This window comes from Callospermophilus lateralis, chromosome 8 (assembly GCF_048772815.1).
Source record: "Callospermophilus lateralis isolate mCalLat2 chromosome 8, mCalLat2.hap1, whole genome shotgun sequence".
Taxonomy (NCBI): domain Eukaryota; kingdom Metazoa; phylum Chordata; class Mammalia; order Rodentia; family Sciuridae; genus Callospermophilus; species Callospermophilus lateralis.
Window position 1 is genome coordinate 6,017,185 of NC_135312.1, and position 22,998 is coordinate 6,040,182.

The 22,998-nt window shown below is 55.7% G+C and overlaps 2 protein-coding genes across 2 annotated transcripts in view; one reads left to right on the forward strand and one right to left on the reverse strand.

Annotated features, from left to right (window-relative positions):
• The window catches only part of Stx18 (syntaxin 18), a 169,741-nt gene that overhangs the window by 114,708 nt on the left and 32,035 nt on the right, over positions 1-22,998 (forward strand). The gene's annotated exons all lie outside the window — the stretch shown is intronic.
• Nsg1 (neuronal vesicle trafficking associated 1) lies at positions 148-22,596 on the reverse strand. Its single transcript, XM_076863898.2, has 5 exons — positions 22,455-22,596; positions 21,919-22,072; positions 18,397-18,513; positions 4,353-4,463; positions 148-1,561 (listed from the first exon to the last, which is right to left on the reverse strand). Exons 2-5 carry the CDS (start codon positions 22,045-22,047, stop codon positions 1,361-1,363), a joined length of 558 nt encoding a protein of 185 aa, XP_076720013.1. The 5' UTR covers positions 22,048-22,072; positions 22,455-22,596; the 3' UTR covers positions 148-1,360.

Consider the following 22,998-nt stretch of genomic DNA (forward strand, 5'->3'; position numbering starts at 1 on the left):
CATGGGCACTTTGCAGGGGTGGGGGGAGGGTGCACAGGACAAGTTTGGCACGCGTTTAGTGCTTGCATGTATTGCTCGCAGCTTGGACCACTGTGCTGCATTCTGTCCACACCTAGGTCAGGATCTTTGTTTCGAAACACCCTTGATAATAAAACACGCATTTGTCTTGGAAGCACATCTCAGGGACAGCAGTGGAGCCGACCGTCCTCACCATGCTTGTTTGCAACAGGTCTCGCATTATTTGCCATTTATTTCTGCTCTTCTAAAAACCAGTGAAACTTGACACACCCACCAGAATCAACACACTCAATAACATGCAAGCAACATCTGTGGATATCTTTTCTATTTAATTGTCTTACACACATAGTTTATCTAACTGGCAATTTTGTAAAGATATACTTTAATGTCAAGATTCAAATTGAAACAATTTTCTTACAAAGATTGTGGATTGAAATGTCAGGTTTGCAGGGTGCCACACCAGCGCCCCCAGCTGTTTGCTACATCAAGGAATAATATCTGTCCGAGAATAAAGCTTAAAGTAGCCCTGGCTTACGAGCAATTAAATTTTCACTTTCCTACCCAGCAAACTTGTAAAAATTAACTTGCATACAGGACTGTACGTGCAAATTGATCATAATAGAAATGAACAAAAGAGCATTTCTTTCCTATTTAGCACATCACCAGCAGACAGCCCACCCACGGGAAGGCAGTTCTGCAGCCCCCGACCCCAGGACCAGCTCCTCCCGCCCCCCTTGTCCTCTGCCCAGCCCATGCACTCTGAAGAGAACCTCACATGTCCACTCAGTGGTCCCTCTTTATCAAGATGCCAGAGCCAGAGGGGACCCAGCTGTACTAAGAACCACCTGGTGCAGATCTGCCACCTGGTGCTCTTGTCCTCAGTGGCACCATCAGCTGGGGGGGTGAGGAAACTGAAGTAGCACTTGCTCTTAGCAAGAGATCACTCTAGATATGGCTGTGGGGTAAGGTGTGCACACAGCAAGGTGGCTTTGAAAATAAACTCCACAAAATGCATTATGTATCTGAAGGCCAATGCCCTTGCACATCCAGGTTAAATGTGTTTTTTGACAGCATCCAGTAAATCCCAGTGATGGAGCTAAACTAAGAACCCTTAGCATAAAAAGTGGCGCCAGAGCTCTTTAAGCAACGCTGATATGCTCTTGGTTTTATGCCCATGGGTGGTCGGCAGCAAGTTTTATTTGCAAAGCAGCATTAGCAAACAGAAGCAATTGCACCGTAAATGAGTAACCTCTAAATTATCAGTAATTATATTTAATGAAATGTCCCTCAAAGTCCCTTTGTTATCTTCAAGTGACACACTGGAAGGAACTTGCCCGTCTCGCTAAGCTGACTTCTCAGCTGCTTCAGTCTCCTGTTCTGACAGCTTCTCTTCTGAAAGCACTGACATCCAGGGTGACACGGAGCGGGTGATGCTCTGCTTGGCCAGGTTGTAGTGGTTTATGACTGTGTAAAATTTCTCCCGGGCGCTGGAGTCTTGCTCCGCGTAGTAGCTCTCCAAGCCTTCTGGGATGCACTGAGTATTCTGCAAGACAAGAGGCCACTGAGACCAGGCGTGGGTGCAAGAGAGGTGCCAGTATCCCCCAGTCGATGCCCCACAGTTGTGACGGCACCTTCTCTGAACCTGGAGGGATAAGTACCAGGATGGGCCACAACAGACACAAGTCCTGCCCTGGGAGCACGACCACACAGAAGCCTGGCATTAACTGGTAGGTGCCATGTCAGACTGGCACTTGAGCTTCTGTCACAGGCTTTACTTCTCCAGAGATCTCACACTGTGTGCTTTGCTTACGTGGGCACTTTGCAGGGGTGGGGGGAGGGTGCGCAGGACACCTACTAGAAAACAATGACCCTTCTGACATGTCCAGAAGTAACCAATTCAATAAGGTAGGGAGGGAAGTGAGAAAGGTTTCTCTGGGCACTGGGCTAGGTCCTCAGGAGGTCTTGCTCAGGTGATGGGCAGGCAAGTACTTGAGGCAGAGAACACAGTACACGTAGAAGAGGCCCTGGGGCGGGAGACTGCAGGAAGACCAGCACAGAGAGTGAGCAGGGGCCTGCAAAAGGGTCAGGGCCAGCCTCTCAGCTGTCAAGGTCCCAGTAGGAGATGTGAGTGGGCCTTGTGACCCCAAGGGAAGCAGGAATGCATGGAGCAGTTTGAGAGGGGTGGAGGCTGGAAGCTGCCCCCTATAAGTCTCAAAACTGGGACATCCAAGACTGGGTTTCAGAATAGCTGAAAACCCCTGTGGTGCCGTGTGGCATTTTGGAAGAAGACAGTGTACAGCAGTCATCAAACTGTCAGGAGTGTAGAGCCCTGAAGGCTTCAGATCCTGCACATGAGTTGGCTGCTACTCAGGACAGAAGCCAACTAACCACTGCCCCAGTCACAACTGATGCTGGGTGACTTGGCCGGGAGGGGTTGCAGTTAGCATGTGCACACAGCACAGGCCCCTGGGGGAAGGTGCACTGACGTTGCTAATTGTCTTCCACCACACATTCTCCCCAAAGCTGACCGGGGCAGGGGGCATCCTGACCAACAACTACATTTCCCCACCTCCCATGTAGCCAGGTAAGGCTCTGAGACTAACTTCAGGTCAGTGGGATTTGAATGGATGTGACAGGTGCAAGTTCTGGGCTGGGTGGGCCCTAAAGGGAACCTGCATGCTCTCCATTTTTCATGTACCTCCTGCCACCCAAGGACAAAACCCAGGGGGCCAAGGACAGCAAGAGCTAGGGAAGTCCAATGACTACAAATCCATCACTGCTTTCCAACCTGGACTTTGGGTGAGAGTAACAAATCTTATAAACCAAGTCAAAGCAACCAAAGCATGGATGCTTCCAGCACACAGGAAAGTAAGACCAACAGTGCGTCTGGAGCCTTGGGCCTCGTGGTACGCTCCACCCAGAGGTCAGCCCTGGGTTTTTTGTTTTTGTTGTCCAGAACTGACCACCGGCAATCCTTTCAATTCAGCCAATGCTGAATGTACCCCTGACCACCTGCACTCACTGCCAGGAGGCTTTGCTCCCCTGTGCTGCTGGCTCACCCTGTGTCCTCAAGGGGGAAGATGTGGTGCTCATTTAGACAAGAATGTGATCTGGGACCTGCCCTGGAAGTCAGCTGCAAGGGAACCACTGCCAGAGCCGTGGTCTCCACAATGAGCTTTCCCCAGCCAGGGCCTCCTGCTGTAATGTCACCTTCCAGATGTGGGTTCATTTGACATGGCTCAGCTGTGCTTGCTGTCACAGGGCTGAGCACGGAACATGTTGAGGGATGGATACATGGTGGTCATGAAAAGCGCCCACCTAAGCAGACCTGGAGGCCCAGTGAGCCTGAACGGGTGGGCTCCCGCTCTCATGTGCAGTGGCCACCGTCCTAGGGTGTGCAGCAGGGAGAGCGCAGCAGGTGGGCACCATCAGGCCTCATTCAGGCTCGGCTGCCTGTGCTGGGCATCAAGAACACCAGGAGGACAGAACCCCCAGCCAGGAGGCACTGTTGACCCCAGCCCTGCTGTTCCCCTTGCCTGGCTGGGGCCTTCACTCAGAAAGTCCGAGCTCAGGCCACTCCAGAAGTGGCAGCTGTGTTGTCCTTTTCAGAGGCTGGGTGCTACCTGCTTTGCCTGCTTACAGACAGGCAGGCAGAGCTCAAGGGCCACCACGGGATCTGGGGAGGTGGTGGTGGCGAGGGTGGGACGGTAGTGAATCTCAGCAGCACGTCCTCATGCCCGCGGCTCCAGGGGTGCTGCAGTGTGCCCCCTGTTTGGGCTGCTGTAGCTACTGCCTTTCCTCAGATGGACAGACTCCACTGCCACCAGTTAGGTGACAATGTAAAGATCAGATGCCACCCTGCTCCTTGGAGAACAGGGACTCTACCAGCTCACTGGACACTGAAGAATAAAGATCAGAAATCCCAGCAAGTCCCCTATATAGGTGAAGAGCTAGTTTCAGAAGAGAAATGACAAGGAAATGGAATGTGCACAGAGGCCCAGCCGCCCTGCAGCCACCTGAAGAGCAACCCGGGCCAGGAGGGCTGGTGTGCACCCAGGTGACCTGAGCGGGGCCTCTCCCCTCTTTCCCGTAGCCGACCTTCTCTCCACCAGTCCCAGCGCAAGACACAGGAGGGAAATGTCACCCTGAGCACTTCCTACTGTCCAGCTATGTCCTCTGGCCACCTGCCAACTCTCCAGGCTTTCACCGTCGTGGGTATGGAACACAAGGCTTCGGCTGCTCTAGGGCCTGTTCCTGGCAAGAGGAGCCCCAAGGTCAACAGAAGAAGAGGCACACTGGTATCCCGCAGCCTCTGGGGGGAAGTGGAGCCTTACCTTGAGGACGAAGCCATCAGGGCAGGCGCGGTCGTACTTGTACACCTTGTAGACGACCAGGAAGACGACGCAGGTGAGGAAGGCCAGAGCGAAGAGGACCAGCACGGAGACCTGCGGGTGGGCGGCCAGAGGCGGGAGGTCAGGGTAGGTGGGAAGATGGTGACAGAGTGCCAAGGGATACTCGGGGGAGGAACCTGAGGAAGTGCAGCTGGGGGCAGGGTCCAAGAACCAGGTTTCCCTGGACGATATTTTGTTCCATTTCAATTTTTCACAATATCCCTGTGTCACCTTTAGTTTTTTTTTTTCTTTATTGTATTTAATTTTATGTGGATCAAACCCAGGGCCTCACACATGCTAGGAGAGCACTCTCCTGCTGAGCCACAACCCAGCCCCACCTTTAGGTTTAGTTAGCTGTTTTTAGTCTGAGGCTCTGCACTGAGAGCTATGGTACAGATATGACAAAGCCTTCAAATCACTCAAATGGCTCAGAGGCAAGTGAGACCCATGACCAAGAAGTGAACCAGGACGCTGTGCCCACTGCCCCCAGTGGTCACACGCTGGGGCATCTGCCACTGGCAAAGCATCTGCTCCACAGATGTTGCCTGAGCCCTGAGCTCAGTGCTGGGGCAGTGTCACTTGGACACCAAGCTACCCTTGTACTGGGACCAGCTAAGCAGGAAAGTCAAAACCTCCATGGCCCGTCACCTCTGGCCTCTAGTCTCCTGCGGTTCAGTCAGTGTCCATGAGGACAGGGATTTGGCTTTCTCACTGCTGTTGCTGCTGAATCCTAGACTGGTTTGACTGACACACAGTAGGTACTCATCTAGCGTTTACCAACAAACACGACAGTGGGCAGACGGGGGACACGGAGGTGGGACACCTGCCCCAGCTGGAGGGCGTGGGGCAAGATATCACAAGATGGGATTGCGTCTGGAGCTGAAAGGTGCTCACGTGGGTGCCAGCGAGCCTAGCAACTTGAAGGCATGACGTGGCCTTTCCCCAGCCTGGGTAAGCAAAGGGGCAGCTGTCTCCCAGGTTCCCTGGACAGGCAGGAAGGAAGCCAAGGTATGGGCCCGGGGAGCCAACGTGCCGTCAGAGCACCGGAAACACTGGTCTAATGTGCACAGAACACGGGCTTCCCACCTCCAGTGCTGGTGGCCAGGAGCTGCCACATTGCTGACACTCCTCCTGCTGGCCACACACAGAGCCCCACAGCCCCCAGGTCCAAGGAACTGAGGGACCCTGCTTATCCTGAGGCTGCAGAAGGGACCCAAGTGCAACCCCAGCTCCTCTGGGTAGACCTCAGCAGAGCACCCTGCCAGCTCAGGAAGTGGCCTTGGGTCCACTTGATACTGTGGCGTCCTGGGGTCACAGGAGAAGAGATGTGTGGAAAGGAGCGTTATAAACCAGCAGCACCTTCACCTGCCCGGCCATGAACTCAAGTCCCTGTGGTAACACCTGTGCTCCCTGCAAGCCGCCTCACAGCCACCAGGGCACGATTCCTGCGCTGCTCCAGAAACCCTGGGGTTTTCTGAGCTAGTCTCCTCACCTGTGACATGGACACCAGTTCCCCCACCTTCCAGTCACTTGAGGCTACAAACGCCCATGACGAGCTGAAATGGTTACTGTGGACCCCTGCTTCCACTTCCTGGGGCTCCTAATCTCTGGAGTTCAGACCGTCTGGGGCCTGCATCTGGCTGCAGGCATCTCTGGCTGGGGCCCTGGCTTCTGCAGAGCTGGCCCTACACAGGAGCCCACAGCGGACGGGCTTCCTGTCCAGCTTCCTGTCCATGCCGGTGTAGATTCAGCCACCTCCACGCACCTCACCACTCCCCAGGGCCGAATAGGCAGCGCCGAGACTCCTGGGACCCAAGGCTTCTCCCTACACAGCCACCTGTCACACCCATGACTGCCAAATCCCACTCCAACCCCCACCACTCTCCCAGGTCACATCCACTGCAACTTGAATAAGATATGTCCCCTCTGTGTCCTCCCACCTAGGAATTAGCCCCTCAGACCCCCGGGAAGCAGGAAATCTCCACTCTAAGGAGGCCCTTCCTTCTCTATTCCTGCCGATTCCCAGTCTCTCTCCCACTAGACCCACCTCTGTGACCCCTCCCTGGGTCTGTCACGTTCCCCGAGGGCCCAGAGACTCCGTCAGTCTGGACAAGGTACACTGCACATGGAGCCCCTGCCTGGCACAGGGACACAGACAGAATGCAGCCAGGCTGCTTTCAAGGCCCACAATACCCGTAGGGGATGGCACTAGCCGGGGTCTGACGATGGCTGCAGGCCACAGACAAGCATGTGACAGGCCAGGGGGCTGGGAGCAGAGCCTGGTGAGGAACGGTCAGAGTGTGCTGGAGGAGGAGGACCACTGGCTAGAGCACTCGGCAGGCGTGAGTGACAGCCCCCTTGGCCATGCTGGGGCTTGTGGAGCACACCCTGCAGCTCCAGCTCCCGGCTGCTGCCTGGGCCCCTGTCCTGCCTGGAAACAGATGGTTTCCCACGACAGTAGGAAGGTCAAGGAGTGGACACTGAGGACAGTGTCGGGCAGGCTGGACAATAAGGAAGTGTGTTCTTACTGATGTTCCTGTCACCACTGTCATCCCCTGAAGTCACGCAGATGGCAGAGTGGGCTCTCCACCCAGGCAGCCTCCACACCCCAAGTGCTGCCTCACCCGAGTCCACCCTGCCAGGGACTGGATCACCTGCCCCCGCCACAGTCCCCACCAGCAGAGCTGTGTCATGCAAGGTGGGCTATGGGGAGAACTGGTTTTCCAAACAACTGGCCTCTTTCTGGCCTTTCATGTTCTATTTTATCTTGGGCAACTGAAAGTAGGTGGAGAGAAGAGGCCATACCCACCCTGGCCACTGCCAGCCTGCCCCCTTGATCTGGAAGCCACATGGAGTCAGCTTCACAGTCTGTTTAGGTTTTAAAATGACCCCAGCCCCCTGCAGGGCTGTGTGGACGGCTTCCGCCTGCTCACAGAGCAAGAAACACGACAGAGCCTGGGGGAGAGGACAGAGGGCATGGAAACCAAGCTGCTCCAGCCAGCTCTGCAGATCCTGAGGCAGGGAGGCCCTCCCTTCCCCTGGGGTCTATAAATTCACCAGTGGCAGGGGACCCCTGTGGTTATCACGGCCTAAGAAAGGGGAGTGAGTCAGGGGCCTTTCCAGAACCATGCTCAACCACTCCAAGCTGAATCTGGCTCTGCAAGCTGCTGACCATGACTCTAGCAGGGGCCTGGCCTCTCAGGCCACAGCGCATCTGTGGAACAAAGGGGAAGCAATGCCTCACACCTGTAGGCGTTTATCAGAGGATGACAAGGGCTGGCAGGCTTTGAGAGCACCTGGACCCCTCTTATGGGCCGAAATGTGTTCCCCCAAAAGAGCTACAGTCTACCCCAAGTACCTGCAAACGTGACTTTATTTGCAAATGGGGCCTCTGCAGATGCAGTCTAGTTAAGACAAGGCCATTAAGGGCACAAATCCAATCTGACTGGCGTCCTTCCACAACAGGGAATGTGGACACAGAGACAACACACCCAGGGAAGCCACTGCGAAGACCAAGGACCAAAGGGATGCATCCACATGCCGAGCAAATGGCAGCACCCCCAGAAGCTAGGGGAGGCAAGAAGGGTCCTCCTTGCAGGGTTCAGGAGGAGCAACGCCCCCATTACCTTGACTCCAGACTGCCAGCCTCGAGGACCATGGGAGAATGCAATTCCATTGTTCCAAGCACCCCCACTTTGTGGAGCCTTGTAGTGGCATCCATAGGACTGAGAGCTACTTTAGGGGGCACAGGACTGGCTCACCTCCCTAAAGATGACTCCTGTCGCTGTCACCCTGTCCTGTCCCTGCATACCAGACTGTGCTGCCTTCTCCTTCCTCATCCTTCAAAGCCCTAACTAGGTCAGCAGCCTCCTGAAGGCCCTGGAACGTGCCATCCTCTCGGTGGTCACCAATTACACATGCAGGTACCAAGCACCCAAGCATCCATTTTTTTTTTTCCCTGATTCAACAAAAATAAATTGTGTCCTGTTTGGAGACATTTGTGAACCTCCCTCCCCTCTCCCATGAGAATGAGGGATATTCTGGAACCCAGGGCAAAATGACTGAGCCTGACATCCAGGATTCCCCAGGCCTGGAGCTCGGAGGCTGTCTCCACATGACACACCATGACCGTGAGTCTGCGAGCCCCAGCTCAGCCACTGCATCTCTCAACCAACTTCAGAAGACTTCCCCCCAGAGAACAAGAGCAGGGCGGCCCTGGGCTGGAGGCCCACTCAGCCACACCGTGACATGGGGAGGCACTGTCCCAACCCCAGGCTCCCCATCCCATGAAGGGGGCGCTGGCCTAGTGCCTGTGTGCATGGTGGGACAAGCAGGAGACCTGTCAGGCATACAGTGGGGCACAGCAGGCCCTGCTCCCACACAGTGCTGCAGCCTCAGAAAGGGCAGGTGGAGGCCATAATCCAATACTTCCCTGCCTGCTGCAGGCCCCATCCTGAAAAGGAGGCACCTTCACACCAGCCAGCAGGACACCCAGGCGGGCCCCAGGAAATGGCTGGCACAACTGACTATGCATGAGAAAGCCCAAACCCCTAGGGGCCTGGAAATGCTGGGAATGCACTCCCTGGGACAGTGTTGGGAGGTGGGGCCTAGAGAGGCCCAGGGCTCCCATCTGAGGGCGCTCACCCCTGCAGGAGTGGTTCACCAGGAAGGGCGTGCTCCTCCCCTTTCCCTTGCTCTCTCTGGCCTCTGCCTCCCTTGTGGGATGACACAGCAAGCAGGCCTTGGACAGAGACAGCCCCCTGTTCAGGGCAGGAGCCAATAAACCTCCTTTCCTTCTGAGTTCCTTTATGAGTGCCCCAGTCTCAAAGATCCTGTTTAGCAGCAGGAGACGGACAGAGACACCTGGAACCTGCCAGTGTGATCAGGCTGGATCTCACAATGGGGACACTCCCGATTACCCAGGTGAGTTCTCCATGCTATGTCCTCACAGAAGGAGATGATCCTACAAAGGGGCAGGGATGCAAGGACAGAAGCTAGAAGATGCGGCACTGCAGATCTGAAGGTGGAGAAAAGCACCACAAGCCAAGGATTGAAGGAGTCCAGAAGACAGGAAATGGCAAGAAACAGACCCCTCGGGCCCTGGCTGGAGCGGCCCCAGGATGCCTGGATCTGACCCAGTGGAACTTTCCAGAGCCCTGGGAGAAGTCCTGCATGCCATCTGAAGCGCCACCCTGGTGGTGATTTGTTATAGCAGCTCCAAGAAGTGCACACCTCTCTGTCAAGTCCCGCCATGAGCAGAGGGCAGGACCGGGCCTCACACGTCTGGCACAGAATCAGGTCCTCCTGAAGATGCAGTGAGGAATGAGAAGGAATGGGGACAGCAGGCAATCCGCCTCCCAGTGAGTACTCCCAAGCATCCCCTGCCACCTGGCCCAACCCAGAACGCTGGGACCCAGCTCCACACAGACATATGGAACAGAAGCTAAGCCTTGTCTGCAGAAGGTGCTGGTCAGCTTGGTTAAGTAAATGATCTTGTATGGGAAGGAGCGGACCCAGGGCAGCTCCTCCCTCCATGCTCCAGGGAGCCTGGAGCACCCCACTCCCTCAAAACACACTCTCTGGGTGGGCTGGACTGCAAGGCCAGGGTCAGGGCAGGAGGTCCTTTGCCTGTGAGAGGGCATTTCCCCAGAAGCAGGCCCTTCCCTCCAACCTGTGCCTCTTAGGTATGAGAGGCAGGCCCCGGGCCCACCATGCTACAAACAAGAACTCAAGAACTGTTCTGCTTTTCATCTTGTTTCAAATTTAGAGGAAAAACATGGTCTAATAATAATGGTTATACAAGAAGGAATCAGGCGACTACAGTCACCTGTAGACCAAGGTAGTGACATGGCCTTTCTTTTCTCTTTCCTGTGGAGGAAGAACCTGGAGCAGGGGGCCGGTACAGGGCTCACTGCGTTCCCGCACTTACCTCTCGGGCAGGCGGTGAGTCCACAAGTCCTTCTCAGCATGTTTCCTAGGCCTAACACACTCACATACACTTAAAGAAAACGCCTTTTCTTCAAACACTGTTATCAAAATATTGCAATAAAAACTTATGCTATGTGGCTCAAGCGGTAGCACGCTCGCCTGGCATGCGTGCGGCCCAGGTTCGATCCTCAGCACCACATACAAACAAAGATGTTGTGTCCGCCGAAAACTAAAAAATAAATATTAAAAAACAAAACAAAACAACAAAAAAAAACTTATGCTATGCGTGTCCTTTGTTTTTAACACACTAAACAAGATCTTGTAATACCTGATTTCAAAGGACAGAGGACAAAACCCCTACCCAAGGTCTTGGTGACAGTGTGGGTGACATGAAAGCCTCTGTGATGTGCACTGGCAGGAAGGCTCAGTTGCCACTCATCCCTCCGTAGTCTGCTGCCTGCATGAACAAGCAAAGGGACCTTACACGGGAAAGGACCCAACATGGCTGGAGGGAATGAGGAGGACCAGGCAAATGGCGTTGAAAGGGTTCCTATTCTCCTTGGAACACTGCCCCCCCGAGCCAGGAGTCGGAGCAATCCCCTGCAAAACCCCGACAGCCTTGGTTTTCTTTTTCTTTTGTTAAGCAATGGATCTGAAACACTAACAGTCTTGAAATCAGAGAACAAAACTGTGAAACTCAGTTTCAAAACTTACTACTAAGATACAGTCATCAAAATAGCATGGTTCAGGCATAAGCACACACACACACAGATGGGCTGGAGCTGGAAATACAGACAGAAAACTACAGTGTCCGTGGTCCACTGCTTTTCAATAAGGGCACCAAGACCATTTAATAGGGTAAAAAAAGGCTCTTCAACAATGGTGCTGGGAAAACTGGATATCCACATGTGAGAGGATGAACCTAGACCCTTATGCCATACACCATATTCAAAAATCAACTCAAAACTAACAAAAACCGGGGCTGGGGATGTGGCTCAAGCGGTAGCATGCTCGCCTGGCATGCGTGCGGCCCGGGTTCGATCCTCAGCACCACATACAAACAAAGATGTTGTATCCGCCTACAACTAAACACATAAATATTAAAATTCTCTCTCTCTCTCTCTCTCTCTCTCTCTCTCTCTCTCTCTCTCTTTAAAAAAAAAAAAAAACTAACAAAAACCTATATAGAAGCCAAGCCATAAAATTCTTAGAAGAAAGTACACGAGATAACTCTTCATGACCTTGTGTTCAGAACGGTGTCTTAGATATGAAAGCAAAAGCACAAGCAGCCAAAGGAAAAAATGTACTTCAGAAAATTTTTACACTTTGTGATTCAAAGGATCTAGCAAAACTATGAAAAGAGAACTCACAGAATGGTAGAAAATATTTGCAAAACTTTTAGTATCCGGACTCTAAACAACTCAACAACAAAAAGGCAACCCAATTAAACTGAGAAAGGACTTGGACAGACATGTCTCTGAAGAAGACCCACAGATGACCGGCAGGCATGAAAGGCAGGCAGCACCGTCAGGCCTCAGGGAAGGGCAAATATAGACCATGAGACCCCACTTCACATCCACCATGATGGCTGGAAGGAAGAACAATCCAACGTGTATGGTGAGGGCGTGGGGAAACCATGGCCTTGTTCACAGCCCATGGCCTGTGTGGGGAACCGTGTGGCAGCTCCACAACATGCTAATTATAAAATCACCACATGACCCCTATCCTATTCCTGGGTAAATACCCAAAAGAACTGAAAATAGGTGTTCAAACAAAAATTTGCACATGAATGTTCACAGTAGCACTCCTCACAACAGCCAAAAGGTGGAAAATACTCAGATATTCAAAAACCAATGAGAATAAACAAAATGGGTTCCATCCATACAACAGAATATTACTCAGCCACAAAAAGGAATGATGTACTGAAACCTGCTACAACACAGACGGACCCTGAAACACCATGCCAAGGGAAAGAGGCCAGACCCGAGGGGTCGCCACAGGTACAACTCCAACTATGGGACAAGTCCAGAACAGAGAAACTGCCAGGGACAGAAAATAGGCGTGGCTGTCAGGGGCTAGGTGGGGTGGGGATAACGGCTTCACGGAACAGGTTCCTCTTGGGGAGAGGAAATGTTCTGGAAGCAGATGGTACGATGGTTGGGTAACACGGTGAATGCACTGAACGTCCTAAGCTGTACACTTGAAAGTGGTGACTTTTACAGAGGGGACACTGTACACAATGTTTTTTAAGTGGGAAGCGGGCAGGAAGCTGGGGTGACAGGAGCTGCGGGGGTCCTGATGACCTGGGGTTGTCCTGATGAGCTGCGGGGGTCCCTGATGAGCAGGCACGCCCAGGCCAGAGCAGCGAGAACAAGAGGCTCTGTGGGGGCTTCCCCGCCACAGCAGCAAGGATACCTGCCAGGAGCCTGTGGGCCTGAAGGAGACACCATCCCAGCTGCTCACTCTCCAGTCCATGGCCACTGCCCATATCATCACTGCTCCTCCGTGGTCATTCACAGAAGGACCAGCTACAGTGTGAGCGACACAGCCGTTCGGCTGACAAGGCTCAGCCACGGCCAACACAGCAAAGCCCGCTCCGCAGACCAGACACTGCAGCCCTGGGCTTCCCTGCCTCCTCTGCTCCGGGCCTCCTCAGCTGCAGGGGGCCTCCCAAGGCTGTGTCCGTCTGGGGGATTAGGGAGACCAGGACCCTGCAGCAGGAGAGCCACTCATAGTCCCACTGACGTCAAACACACATGGGTCTGGACCCCACCTTGACTCCTGGTTACTGGGTGGCTGGGCCCTCCTCAGCCTCTTGAGTCTTCACTCTCCACCCACAAAACTGGGACAGCAAGGGCAGCCCGAAGTGAGCCACACCGCGAAGCTCTGAGCCTGCGCGGGCGCTGGGTCGATGGCACCCGTGGCTCCTCCTTGGCTCTCTGTCCCCGCTCCCTTGGGGGAGGGAGCAAGGAGCGCTTCTGCTGAGTAACGCAGCACCAACAACAATCCTGAAAAAGGAAGACGAATCTTGCCATCGTCAAGCATTTACAGCAACCCATACCGAAGTGAACGCAGACACGCCTCCCCAGACAGCTGGACGCCATCACCCAGCTCTGGAGGAAGCCCCCACTCCACGCTGGACCGGGAGCCCAGGGGCTCTGCAAGTGCAGATGTGGGCAGCCACATCCCGCAAGATGTGTGCCCCCCCCACTGAAGGTCGGGGGGCTGGGGTCTTCAGGGCCCACACCTCCCCACACACTGCAGAGTGCCAAGGAAAACACGTCATCGTTCATAAATATTTAACAAGTGCACGTCGGAACTCGCCAGGGGATTACTGGAGAGTGTGGAAAACAAACTGGCACCTGAGAAGCTGAAGGTCATCAAGGACAAGAGAAGATGCAAATCACCCATGGGATCATTTGAGACAGGATGCAGAGGGACATCCCCACTGGGGCCCTGATCGTCAACTCCAGGACCATCAGACCTGGCCTCTCCTAACTCCCTGACACTGACCCCACACCAACCCGTGGGGTGGGAGCTGCTTGCTCAGGTGCAAGGCTGACCTTGGACTCTCTTAAAGCCCAGAAGGTGGCTTCATGACCCAAACCCTTAACCCACAGGCACAGGGAGCGGGTACAGAGTGCCAAGTCCCCACTCTGCATCCCAGCATCCCCAACAGAGCCTCCCCGGGGCCTGCCCAATTAGGGCCCCTCTGCCCTCCCAGATGGAGGGAGGGCCCTGAGAAGTGCCCCACCCTCCAGTGCGTGCCACACTGCTCTGCATCAGCAAGAAGAAAAGAACATTAGAAAAATGTTGAGGCTGAAGAAACACCTCGGGCCGTGTTGCTTCTCACTGTAAACACCCCTCCATTAATTAAATGACTGCCTTCTTCCCTGACACCAGCCACTTGGAGCCTCGACTTTGGGCGGCCTTGGGGTGATTCATCCTGCCATCCCTGTGTGGCCAAGTCTTTCCAAGCTCTTCCCCACTAGCTGTTACCTAGCAACCAGCCTAGCAACCTCGTAGCCAAGAGATTAATCCCTGAGTGATAATCATAAAGTAACATCCAAAAAGACATTTCGTTTCAAGGATGCAATCCAAAGGTATATAAAGACAGGCACGCCTGAACCACACAAATGAGAGACAAAGGGGACGTGCTGTTTACTTATTGCTTAAACATCTGAAAGGCAGGATCTCCTTCTGGCCATTCACACACACGGATGAAAACAACCAAGCCAATGGCTGAGCTGAGCAGCCACACAGAAACCTCCGGGCACCAAGAGAATGAGAACCATGTTCCAACCTGCCCCAGCTGGGACTGACCTAGTGAGGCACACATAGAGGCCAGGGTGGGCGGAGCTCTGTGCTGCGCGCATGCACACACACACCTAGACACACCCAATTTTCAGAAACCAGCTGAAGCCTCACATAGCAGTCACCTGCCTCACTTGCATTCAGGAATATCAGAAGTGGAGCTGGGCAATAAAAGGCAGGGAGAATGTTCTAGAAGGGTGGGCACTCCTAGTATTTCTGGTGATCCTTCCCCATCTTGTGCCACTGGAAGGATGTAAGTTCAATCCCAGTGAACACGAGCGTGGCTTGGAGAGCAGGTTAAAATGCACATTCCCAGAGCTGGACTCCAGGCGACTCACAGAGGGCAGCCCCAGCACACTCAGGGAAACAGGCTTTGGAGGTGGCTCTTGTGCTTCAGCCATTGTAGGTGGCAATGAACAGGGACAATCTCCTTCCCAATTCAAAAGGGCCTCAGGAGCAGGCAAAGGCAAGAGGGGCCCTTAAGGAAGCTGGACATTAGGCTGATGAAGCCCAGCTAGGGTATCCCAGGAAGCAGGCCAGGCAAATAACCCCCCAGAAGGCTCCTGGCCCAGATTCTGTCCCTTATGATGAGGCCTTGGGCAGGTCACCTGCCCCGATGTGAGAACCTGGAGGAGGCTGGTCTAAAGAGGGCTGTCTCAGAGAGCTGCCCAACACTGATCACTCAACACACAAGGGGCCCCGTGGGGAGACCCTGGACCTCATCAAGGCCCCCCTTCACACGAGCCAGCAGCACCGTGAGGCACCCACTTTCTTATCACGCTGTTACTGAGCGTGTGCAGAGATGGCAGCGAGTGATGCCGGCACGGGCGCTCTGAGCAAGTCTGTCCCCAAGAAGTCCCTGCACCTTCAGCGTCTGGCCAACATTCTGTCCCAGGGGGTTGCTATGGCCTGGTTCCCTTCCCAAGGTCACCAACTCCAGTTGAGGGAACTTTTCCTTAAAAGACCACCCCCCTAGACCTGGCCAGGACACCAGATCACAGGGCCCACACCCAAAGAGAGACATGGGCCAGAGACATGGGCCAACCTGGTCTCCCAGAGAAGGGGACCTGGAACCCATGAAAGAAGCAGAGACAAGAGGGCAACAGTGGGCAGCCCAGCAGAGCCCAGGCTGCAGGGGTACAGAGGGAGGGAGGGAGACCTGCGTTCAGTGGCTCAAGGAAGCAACTCCAAGACCACAGGTGACAGTGCCCAGGAAGGCTGGGGTTTTTGCTGGGGTGGGGGTAGGGTGGGGGGTGTTTGTTGCAGTACTGGGTACTGAACAGAGGGGTGCTCTACCACTGAGCCACATCCCCAGACTTTTAAAATTTTGAGACAGAATCTCACTAAGTTGCCGAGCCTTGCCTTAAATTTGCAATCCTCCTGCCTCAGCTTCCCAAGTCCAGGAAGAGTTTCGCATCTACAAAGGGATGTAGAGAACAACCTCAGCACAATAGTGACCTGGGGCAGAGACACCCTAGAAACCAGCCACAGGAAAAGCCAGGTGCCCTCTTGTACCACAGGCTAGATCAGGCTGCCTGGAGGCAAGCTCTCTGCCTTGGTCTCCCCTCAGCTGTAAAACAGAGATGACAGGGGTGCCTACCTCATGAGGTAGATGATAACAGATAATGAGCAGAATGACCTTGAACTAGAGCCTTGTTCATGGGAGCACACGAGCACTGTCAACTGCTGGCACAACCTCGCTACAAAGGGCAGTGGGACAGGAAGAGGGAGGAGGGACCCGGGACACCGGCACTGGAAGGAGATGGAAAGGGACAGGTCTGGGATGCAGGGCGCTTCCTGCCGGGGCTGGAGTAAGGCCATGGGAGGTCATGATGAAAGGCACTGGCTTCAGAACCAGCGTCAGGGGGCACCCTGACCTCCCTGCAACCAGCTGGGACTTGACCCCTTCTGTAAAGGGCAAGAGGTGCAGTGTGAACCATGAAGCAGGCCGCAAAGGCAAGACAGCCAGCCGTCCTCGGTGCAAAACCAGGCACAGGGCTCACGGGAGAGCAGCGTGCTGGGCACCTACCCCACAGCACCTTCCGGCAGCCCAGGAGGCGGGAGCAGAGGCAAAGCAGGACTTCTGCCACAGAAGCCAGTCCACGGGGACAGGGACCAACCACGTGAGGTCTTCTGAGTCCTCAGGTTCTGGGCAACAGGAGCCAAGTAACCACACAGAGTCCCAGTCGTGGCTGCCAAGAGCCCTGGTGGCAGATGTGCGTCACCCACACCTTAGACAAGGGACCTAGGGACTTGCTGCAGGTGAGCCTGTGGGAAAAGCACAAGCCAAGGACAACAGAGGGGCCATGGCCTGGCACATATGGACACTCAACAGAAGGAGCAGCCGTTCAGATGCCACACTGCTCCAGGCCTTCAGGGACCTACAATGACAGGGCTGGGGGAAGGGTTGAATGGGGCAGGAGACATCCAGATACCATGACCTTGACACTGAGGTCATTCCTGCCTCAAGTAGCAGTGGGAACCAATCCCAAGATGGGGACGGGGCATAGGGGCAAGTGCCCACTGACAGGGCACATGCTAATCCCACAGGCCAAAATGAGAAAGAGATGACCTTGGTCAGCCCGTCCTGATCCTGGCCATGAACCTCTGGCTTGTCGACTGCTAAGCCAGCAACATCTCAGCACATACGACACCCTGTCACCCCAGCAGGTCCTGCAGACACAGACCTCTGTGCCTTGATTCCCCATCTGCAGAGAGGGCCATCAGAATAGAGCCCACCATTAGGAGGTAAGAATGCTGCTGGGAGGACTCGATAAACTGACCCAAGCCAACACCACCAGAGGCCAGAAGAAAGCAATGCCAGGAGCCCGTGCCAGGCAGGCCCTGAGAGGCAGGCAGGTTCAGAGAAGCCACCTGCCTCTGCTGCCCTTCATCCATTAACCAGGGACAGTCCTGAGGCTGCCTTCTGCAATTCACATCATCAAGTTCAAACCTGACGATGTGCAAAGGGGACCCGGAACCTGTGTCCAGCCTGAGCAAACCGCTCGCACATCCACAAGGGGTGATCAGGGTGCCCACAGGACCTGGGTCAGGGCATGGGGACCCCTGCATCTCCCAGTCCACCCCTTCACACCTGGGTGAGTGCCTCCATCCCACCTTCTCTTGCAGGCTTCCAGCTCCCAGAACATCAGTATCCCACTTGTTCCTCAACCAGTGCTGCCTTCGAAGCCACCAGACTGTTGGGAAGGTCCCTCCTCACCCCACCCAGCTAGAACCCCGACTCTTGGGACAGGCATCCCCATCATGTCTGGAGGTGAAGAAGGCTGGAAGATGGACATGTGGGCTCTGCAGCCAGGTGGGCCCCGGATCTTGGCTCTGCCTCCCCATCTGTGAAATGGGTGGCAAGGTCAGTACCAGCCTCCTGTGGACCAGGGCTCAGATGAGCTCACACAGGCCAGGGCTTAGTACACTGTCTGGCACATGACAGGGGTGCATGCTTCCTTCCTGCACCTGTTAGGTCAATATTTTAATGTTGGGAATTGATTTTTAATAGGTTTATAACCTTTCTCAAAAGAAAGCTCACAGGTGGGTTTCCCCTGTTATAAAAATAAACAATACATGTTCATTTTGAAAGAAGAAGAAAAGATTTTAAAAGCCACAAGGATACCATCTTGGTGGGCTGCCAGAAGCTGCTGGGTTTGCGCAGCTGGGATCAGTCCAGGTAAAGGGTGTCATGCCAGGTCACTGTCCCCCTGCAGTCATCTCTGCAGCTGGGCACACTCACCTTAAACCTCTCGGAGACCCCTTCACTGATGCTGACAGTGAATTCCGCGATCTTGGGAGGACGAGCTCTTCCTTTTTTGCGGTCAGGTTCATATTCAGTCTTGGTTTTCACCACCACCTTATCCAGGAAGCAGAGAAGCAAGTGGTCAGTGGTGGCCTGATGCACTCAGACACGGCTGCCCTGAGAAGGTATGTCTGGGAACTGTCATGTTCAAAGTCACCCTTTCTCCACAAAATTGAATGAGAACAGCCACCACCTACTGGAACTCTCCTCTGTGCCAGCATGTCAGAAGAACTCCCATTCACAATCCTGAGCAACCCCAGGAAGGAAACGGTATAACCGAGGGGCAGAGGAGTTAAGCTCATTGGCCAAGGTCAGGTGGCTGACAGGTGACTGGATAGGGCAGCAAGACGCCCGACTCCTACTCCAGGGCTCCTTCCTCCACCCCCGGAGAGCAGGAGCATCTGCTTTTCCAAGGGCCTCTATGTACCCCACGCCCCAGGCAGCGCACAGGAGGACTGGATCACATTTTCGACTGAGGGGCAGGCAGCAAGCTCAGAGGACACAGGCCTCAGGCTGGCTCCTGGTCTCCACTTACCAACCCCTGCCCGCTGCCCTGCACGGCCCCTCCCCCTGCATCCCCCAGCTTCATTTCAGGGTGACCCAGGCTCCCCGTGCCTCCTCCCTGGGACCTCCCAGCCCTGGCCTCCCTGGCCTTGTCTTCCTCATACCTCCACACTGGACCCCTGGAGAGAGGTTCAAGATGGGACCAGGGGTTGCAGGTCTCTAGTCCATAAACCCCACTCCCCAGAGCAGGTTCCTGGCAGTGGCTGTGGACTGCAAAGAACCAGCTGCCCCATGCTCCCACGGACGGAACATGCCCCTTCATTGGGTGGTCCATACTTTGGGGGAGACACCCTGCTCTGCATGGCAGTTGAGCAGAAGAAGAGGAATCCATCAATTCAGGATGGCCAGTCCCAGGTGAGCAGCTGGAGGGACTCAGCCTGAGCTGTGGACCCCGGAAAGCCAGCCATGGGGAGACGGGACAGGGAGAAAGTAGCCAGTTACGGCGTAATCCCAGATCTGGGGGCCGCCCAGCCCCACTGCTGCCCCACTCGCTCCTTTGCACGCAGCTCACCCAAGAGCACCAGAGAGGGCACACCAGCCTGCGTTGGCCAAAGTGCCCACCCCTTAAAGCTCTGCTGCCCATCTCCTGAATCAGCACGTGAGGGTCACCCTGCCATCCTCACATGGCAGTCACAGCTGACTAGCCCTGTGACCCTGAACATGCACTTGCTACTTGAAGCTGCTTCATCGGCCCTTAAGCCAAGAACAAGGCTATCTCTCTGGGAGGCTATGCAGACCAGGAAGTCCGTGGAACCCCAGTCCAGCGTGGATACCTGTCAACGTTCGCTAACCTGGATCTGCATCTGCACCAATCTACACCCGCCGTAACAGGCTAGGTGACCTTGGCAGGTCCCCTACACTCGGTGCCTTCATTTCCTTATCTGTAAACTGCAGCACTGATGGTAGTTACCTCATAGTGTGGTCAAGACATGAAAGGAATTTCACCCTATAACTGTGCACAACAGGCATCCAGCAAACATCAGGTGAGGCTGTCCCTGACACGCCACCAACCAGCCCTGAGACTACCACTGCTGTTATAACTGTTGTGCCTCTACTTAGTGCACCTCCTCAGGATAGATTCTGTGTATAATCTGGCCCTCAGATGCCATGTCACCAGGAGTAGATGACATCACCTCCCTGAACCTAACTGTGAGCAACACCTTGCAGTTGTTTTGAGTTGAGAAAGGTCAAGAGCAGGACATCACACTACAAGTGGAGTGGAACAAGAGGCACTGCCAGAAACCTGTGTACCAGGGGACTGTGGCCTTCCCCCGAGTGACCCTGGGTGCATCCCATAAACTCTCCCAGCCTCAGTCTCCTCTGGGACTTTGGAAGCCTCCTTACCCACTCTTGGTCCCTGCTGGAACTCCCTTCTCTGGAGCTCCTCTGCCAGGTGCCCCTCTGTTTGAACACTCGCAGGCACAGCAGAGCACCTTTCAGCGCTGCATAGGCCACGCCTGGGCAACCATTTGGGTCGCTCAGAATTTCATACCTGCCTGAAACCCTGCTCCCCATAATAAGCCAACTGTGCCAGACAGTTCTAGAGTGGAGCAAACTGAGGGCGCAAGACGAGGTCAGGCCAAGTGGGGGGAGTCACCCCACAGAGGTGCTGCTTGGACACAGTTCCTGACACAGGCCACCTTGGGGCTTGAGGCCAGGCTCTACTAAGTAGATCCCTGGATAGGGAGGGGTAGTTGAAACTGAGGCCTCAGGCAGCCCTACCCTTCCTGCAAAGCCCAACCTGGACCATGAGTCCCCCAGAGTGGCACCACTGTGGTTGGGGGTAAACAGCTGATCCCTATCGGGAACTGAAGCACCTGCTGCCCACCCCGCCTAATGGAGAATAGTCAGGGAAGCAAAGCCACTTTGGGAAGCTGAGCAAGCCTCTCAGGGTCTGCTATGGGAATAAAGGAAGCCTCTACCAGGAGGGCCACTGCAGGGCCCTCCCCAGTCACCCCACCCTGCCTGTGGCCAGGAATCACCATCCTGCCAGAATGAACGGGAAGCCCTGAGTCAGAGCCTCCTCACCAGGGAGATAATAAAGGTAAAAGCACTTCAGGGAATAGGAGAAAGCTCCTGGTGGTGGTGGGTGGGGTGTGAGCAGCAGCACAGTTGAAAAAGACACTGTGTTTATGATTTTAGGCTTGAGTTTTGCAGTGCAATTGTCTAGACTTAAAAACCCTATTAACCTTTAAGTGTTAACTCATCAAAATATTATCCTTACTGGATAAAGAGATACTAGAGACTGGATGCTGCACTCAAGAAAGGAGGGCATTCTTTAAATTCAGCAACAACGCCCTGGGGAAAGGTGCATGAATGACGGTTCCCAGCTACACCAACAAGGAGTGAGCCTGGGCACCAATTTGGAGATTTCACAAAAGGAACAAAGAGGGAGAAGCCTCAGTGTGAGCGCACACGCCCTCCTGCAGCCCCGCAGCCTGGTAGAGATGAACAAAACCAACAAGCAGAGGAAGCAGGCCTCTAGGGAGGGCACATCTGGCAATTCCCCACCTCAGAGGGCCAAGCCGGGTGAAACCGCTTCATACAGGAAGGCACAGGCAGCAGCCACCCCCAGAGCTGGGTAGTACTGTGGGGCCGGGGGCATTTCCCCCTGGAGAAGACGCCCACAAAACTCATCAAGAAGGGACCTTTCCCTGGCTGAGTTCCACGTCAGGACAGAGGTGTCCTCTAAGACAGGAACCAACATTACCGGATCCAGAATTGCATGCGGGTGCAGCGTCCTGGCCCGGCCTTGCCTTCCTGCCCAAGCCCGCCCCTACTTCGAGTCCCCAGCGCACGTGGCGTTTCTTTTGTTGCAGCGGATGGGGAAAAATTAGGGGTGCGCACCCGGCAGCGCGGGGGATACCGGCGGCGGGGCGGGAGGGGGGGGCTTACCTTATCCGGGGGCGGGAACTGCAGCTGATTGACATCGAGGGGCGTCATCAGGGGAATGGTGTCGAAGCCATCCTCCAGCAGCGGCTGCTTGGTGCCCTTCTCCGCGAAATTGTTCCCCAACTTAACCATCTTTCCGAAGACCTAAAGCTGCCGCCTGCAGAGGGAAGGCCGCGCTGGAGTCACGGCGGGCAGGAGCCGAAGCGGGCGGAGGGAGGCGGGCCCCGCACGCCCACCTGCCGTCCCGTCCGGGGCAGCCTCCGCCTCGCCCCCAGGGAGGGATCGCGAGGACGCCGCGGTCACCGCCTGATTTGAGGCGGCAGGCGAGGGTACTAATAGTCTCACCTCACCAGCCCCGACCCCTACGCCCGGCGCACCCCCGTCGGGGGCGCCGCCCCTGCCCAGCCCCTGCCGGTTCCTCGTCTGGGTCGCGGAGCCCGGTCGACCCGCCCGCCCACCAGGTCGCTCCGGCAGGGGAACGGACACCCCGGTCCCCGGCGGGCAGGGGCCCGCCTCGGCGCGGCGGGGCCCGCACTCACCCACGCCCGGCTCCGCAGGTCTGGCCTCCGAGCGGCTCCGAGCTCCGCGTCGCCCGCTCCCGCGCGCAGCAATGGCGGAGGCGGCGCGGCCGGCGGGCGGGGGAGCGAGCGATTGGGTCGGCGGCTCCCTCCTCCGCGCCGCCTTCCGCCGCCCCCGGGGGCTGGCGCGTGAGTGTGCGTGTGGCCGCGGCCGCGCCTCCGCCCTGACGCAGCGCCCGCCGCACAAAGGAACGCGGGGCTGGGCGCGGAGCCTCCGCCGGGACCCCGCCGCCCTCAGCCAGGGAGGCCGGCTGCAAGCACCCGGAGGGGAGGCTCCGCCTGGGCGCGCAGCGCTGGGGGAGCGGTTGCGGGCTGCGCAACCCCGGGCGGCGGCCGGGGCCAGGCGATCGGGAAGGAGAAAGGGGAGGAGAATAGGGATGGAGCGAGCCCCCAAAAGAGGGGAGGTGGACCGAGGGTGCCGGCTGCAGCCGCGCCGGACTGCGGGGCCTCTAGGACCGGGAAGGGGTGGCGCGGAGGGATGGGATGGGGGCGTCCAGGAGGCGGA

Excerpts from the sequence above, each read along its gene's own strand:
- Nsg1 (XM_076863898.2), bottom strand. The coding sequence starts at position 22,047 with ATGGTTAAGTTGGGGAACAATTTCGCGGAGAAGGGCACCAAGCAGCCG. Across the intron at positions 18,514-21,918 it reads AGTTCCCGCCCCCGGATAAG|GTGGTGGTGAAAACCAAGAC; the intron begins GTAAGCCCCCCC and ends TTCCTGGATAAG. Across the intron at positions 4,464-18,396 it reads GGGTCTCCGAGAGGTTTAAG|GTCTCCGTGCTGGTCCTCTT; the intron begins GTGAGTGTGCCC and ends GCCCACCCGCAG.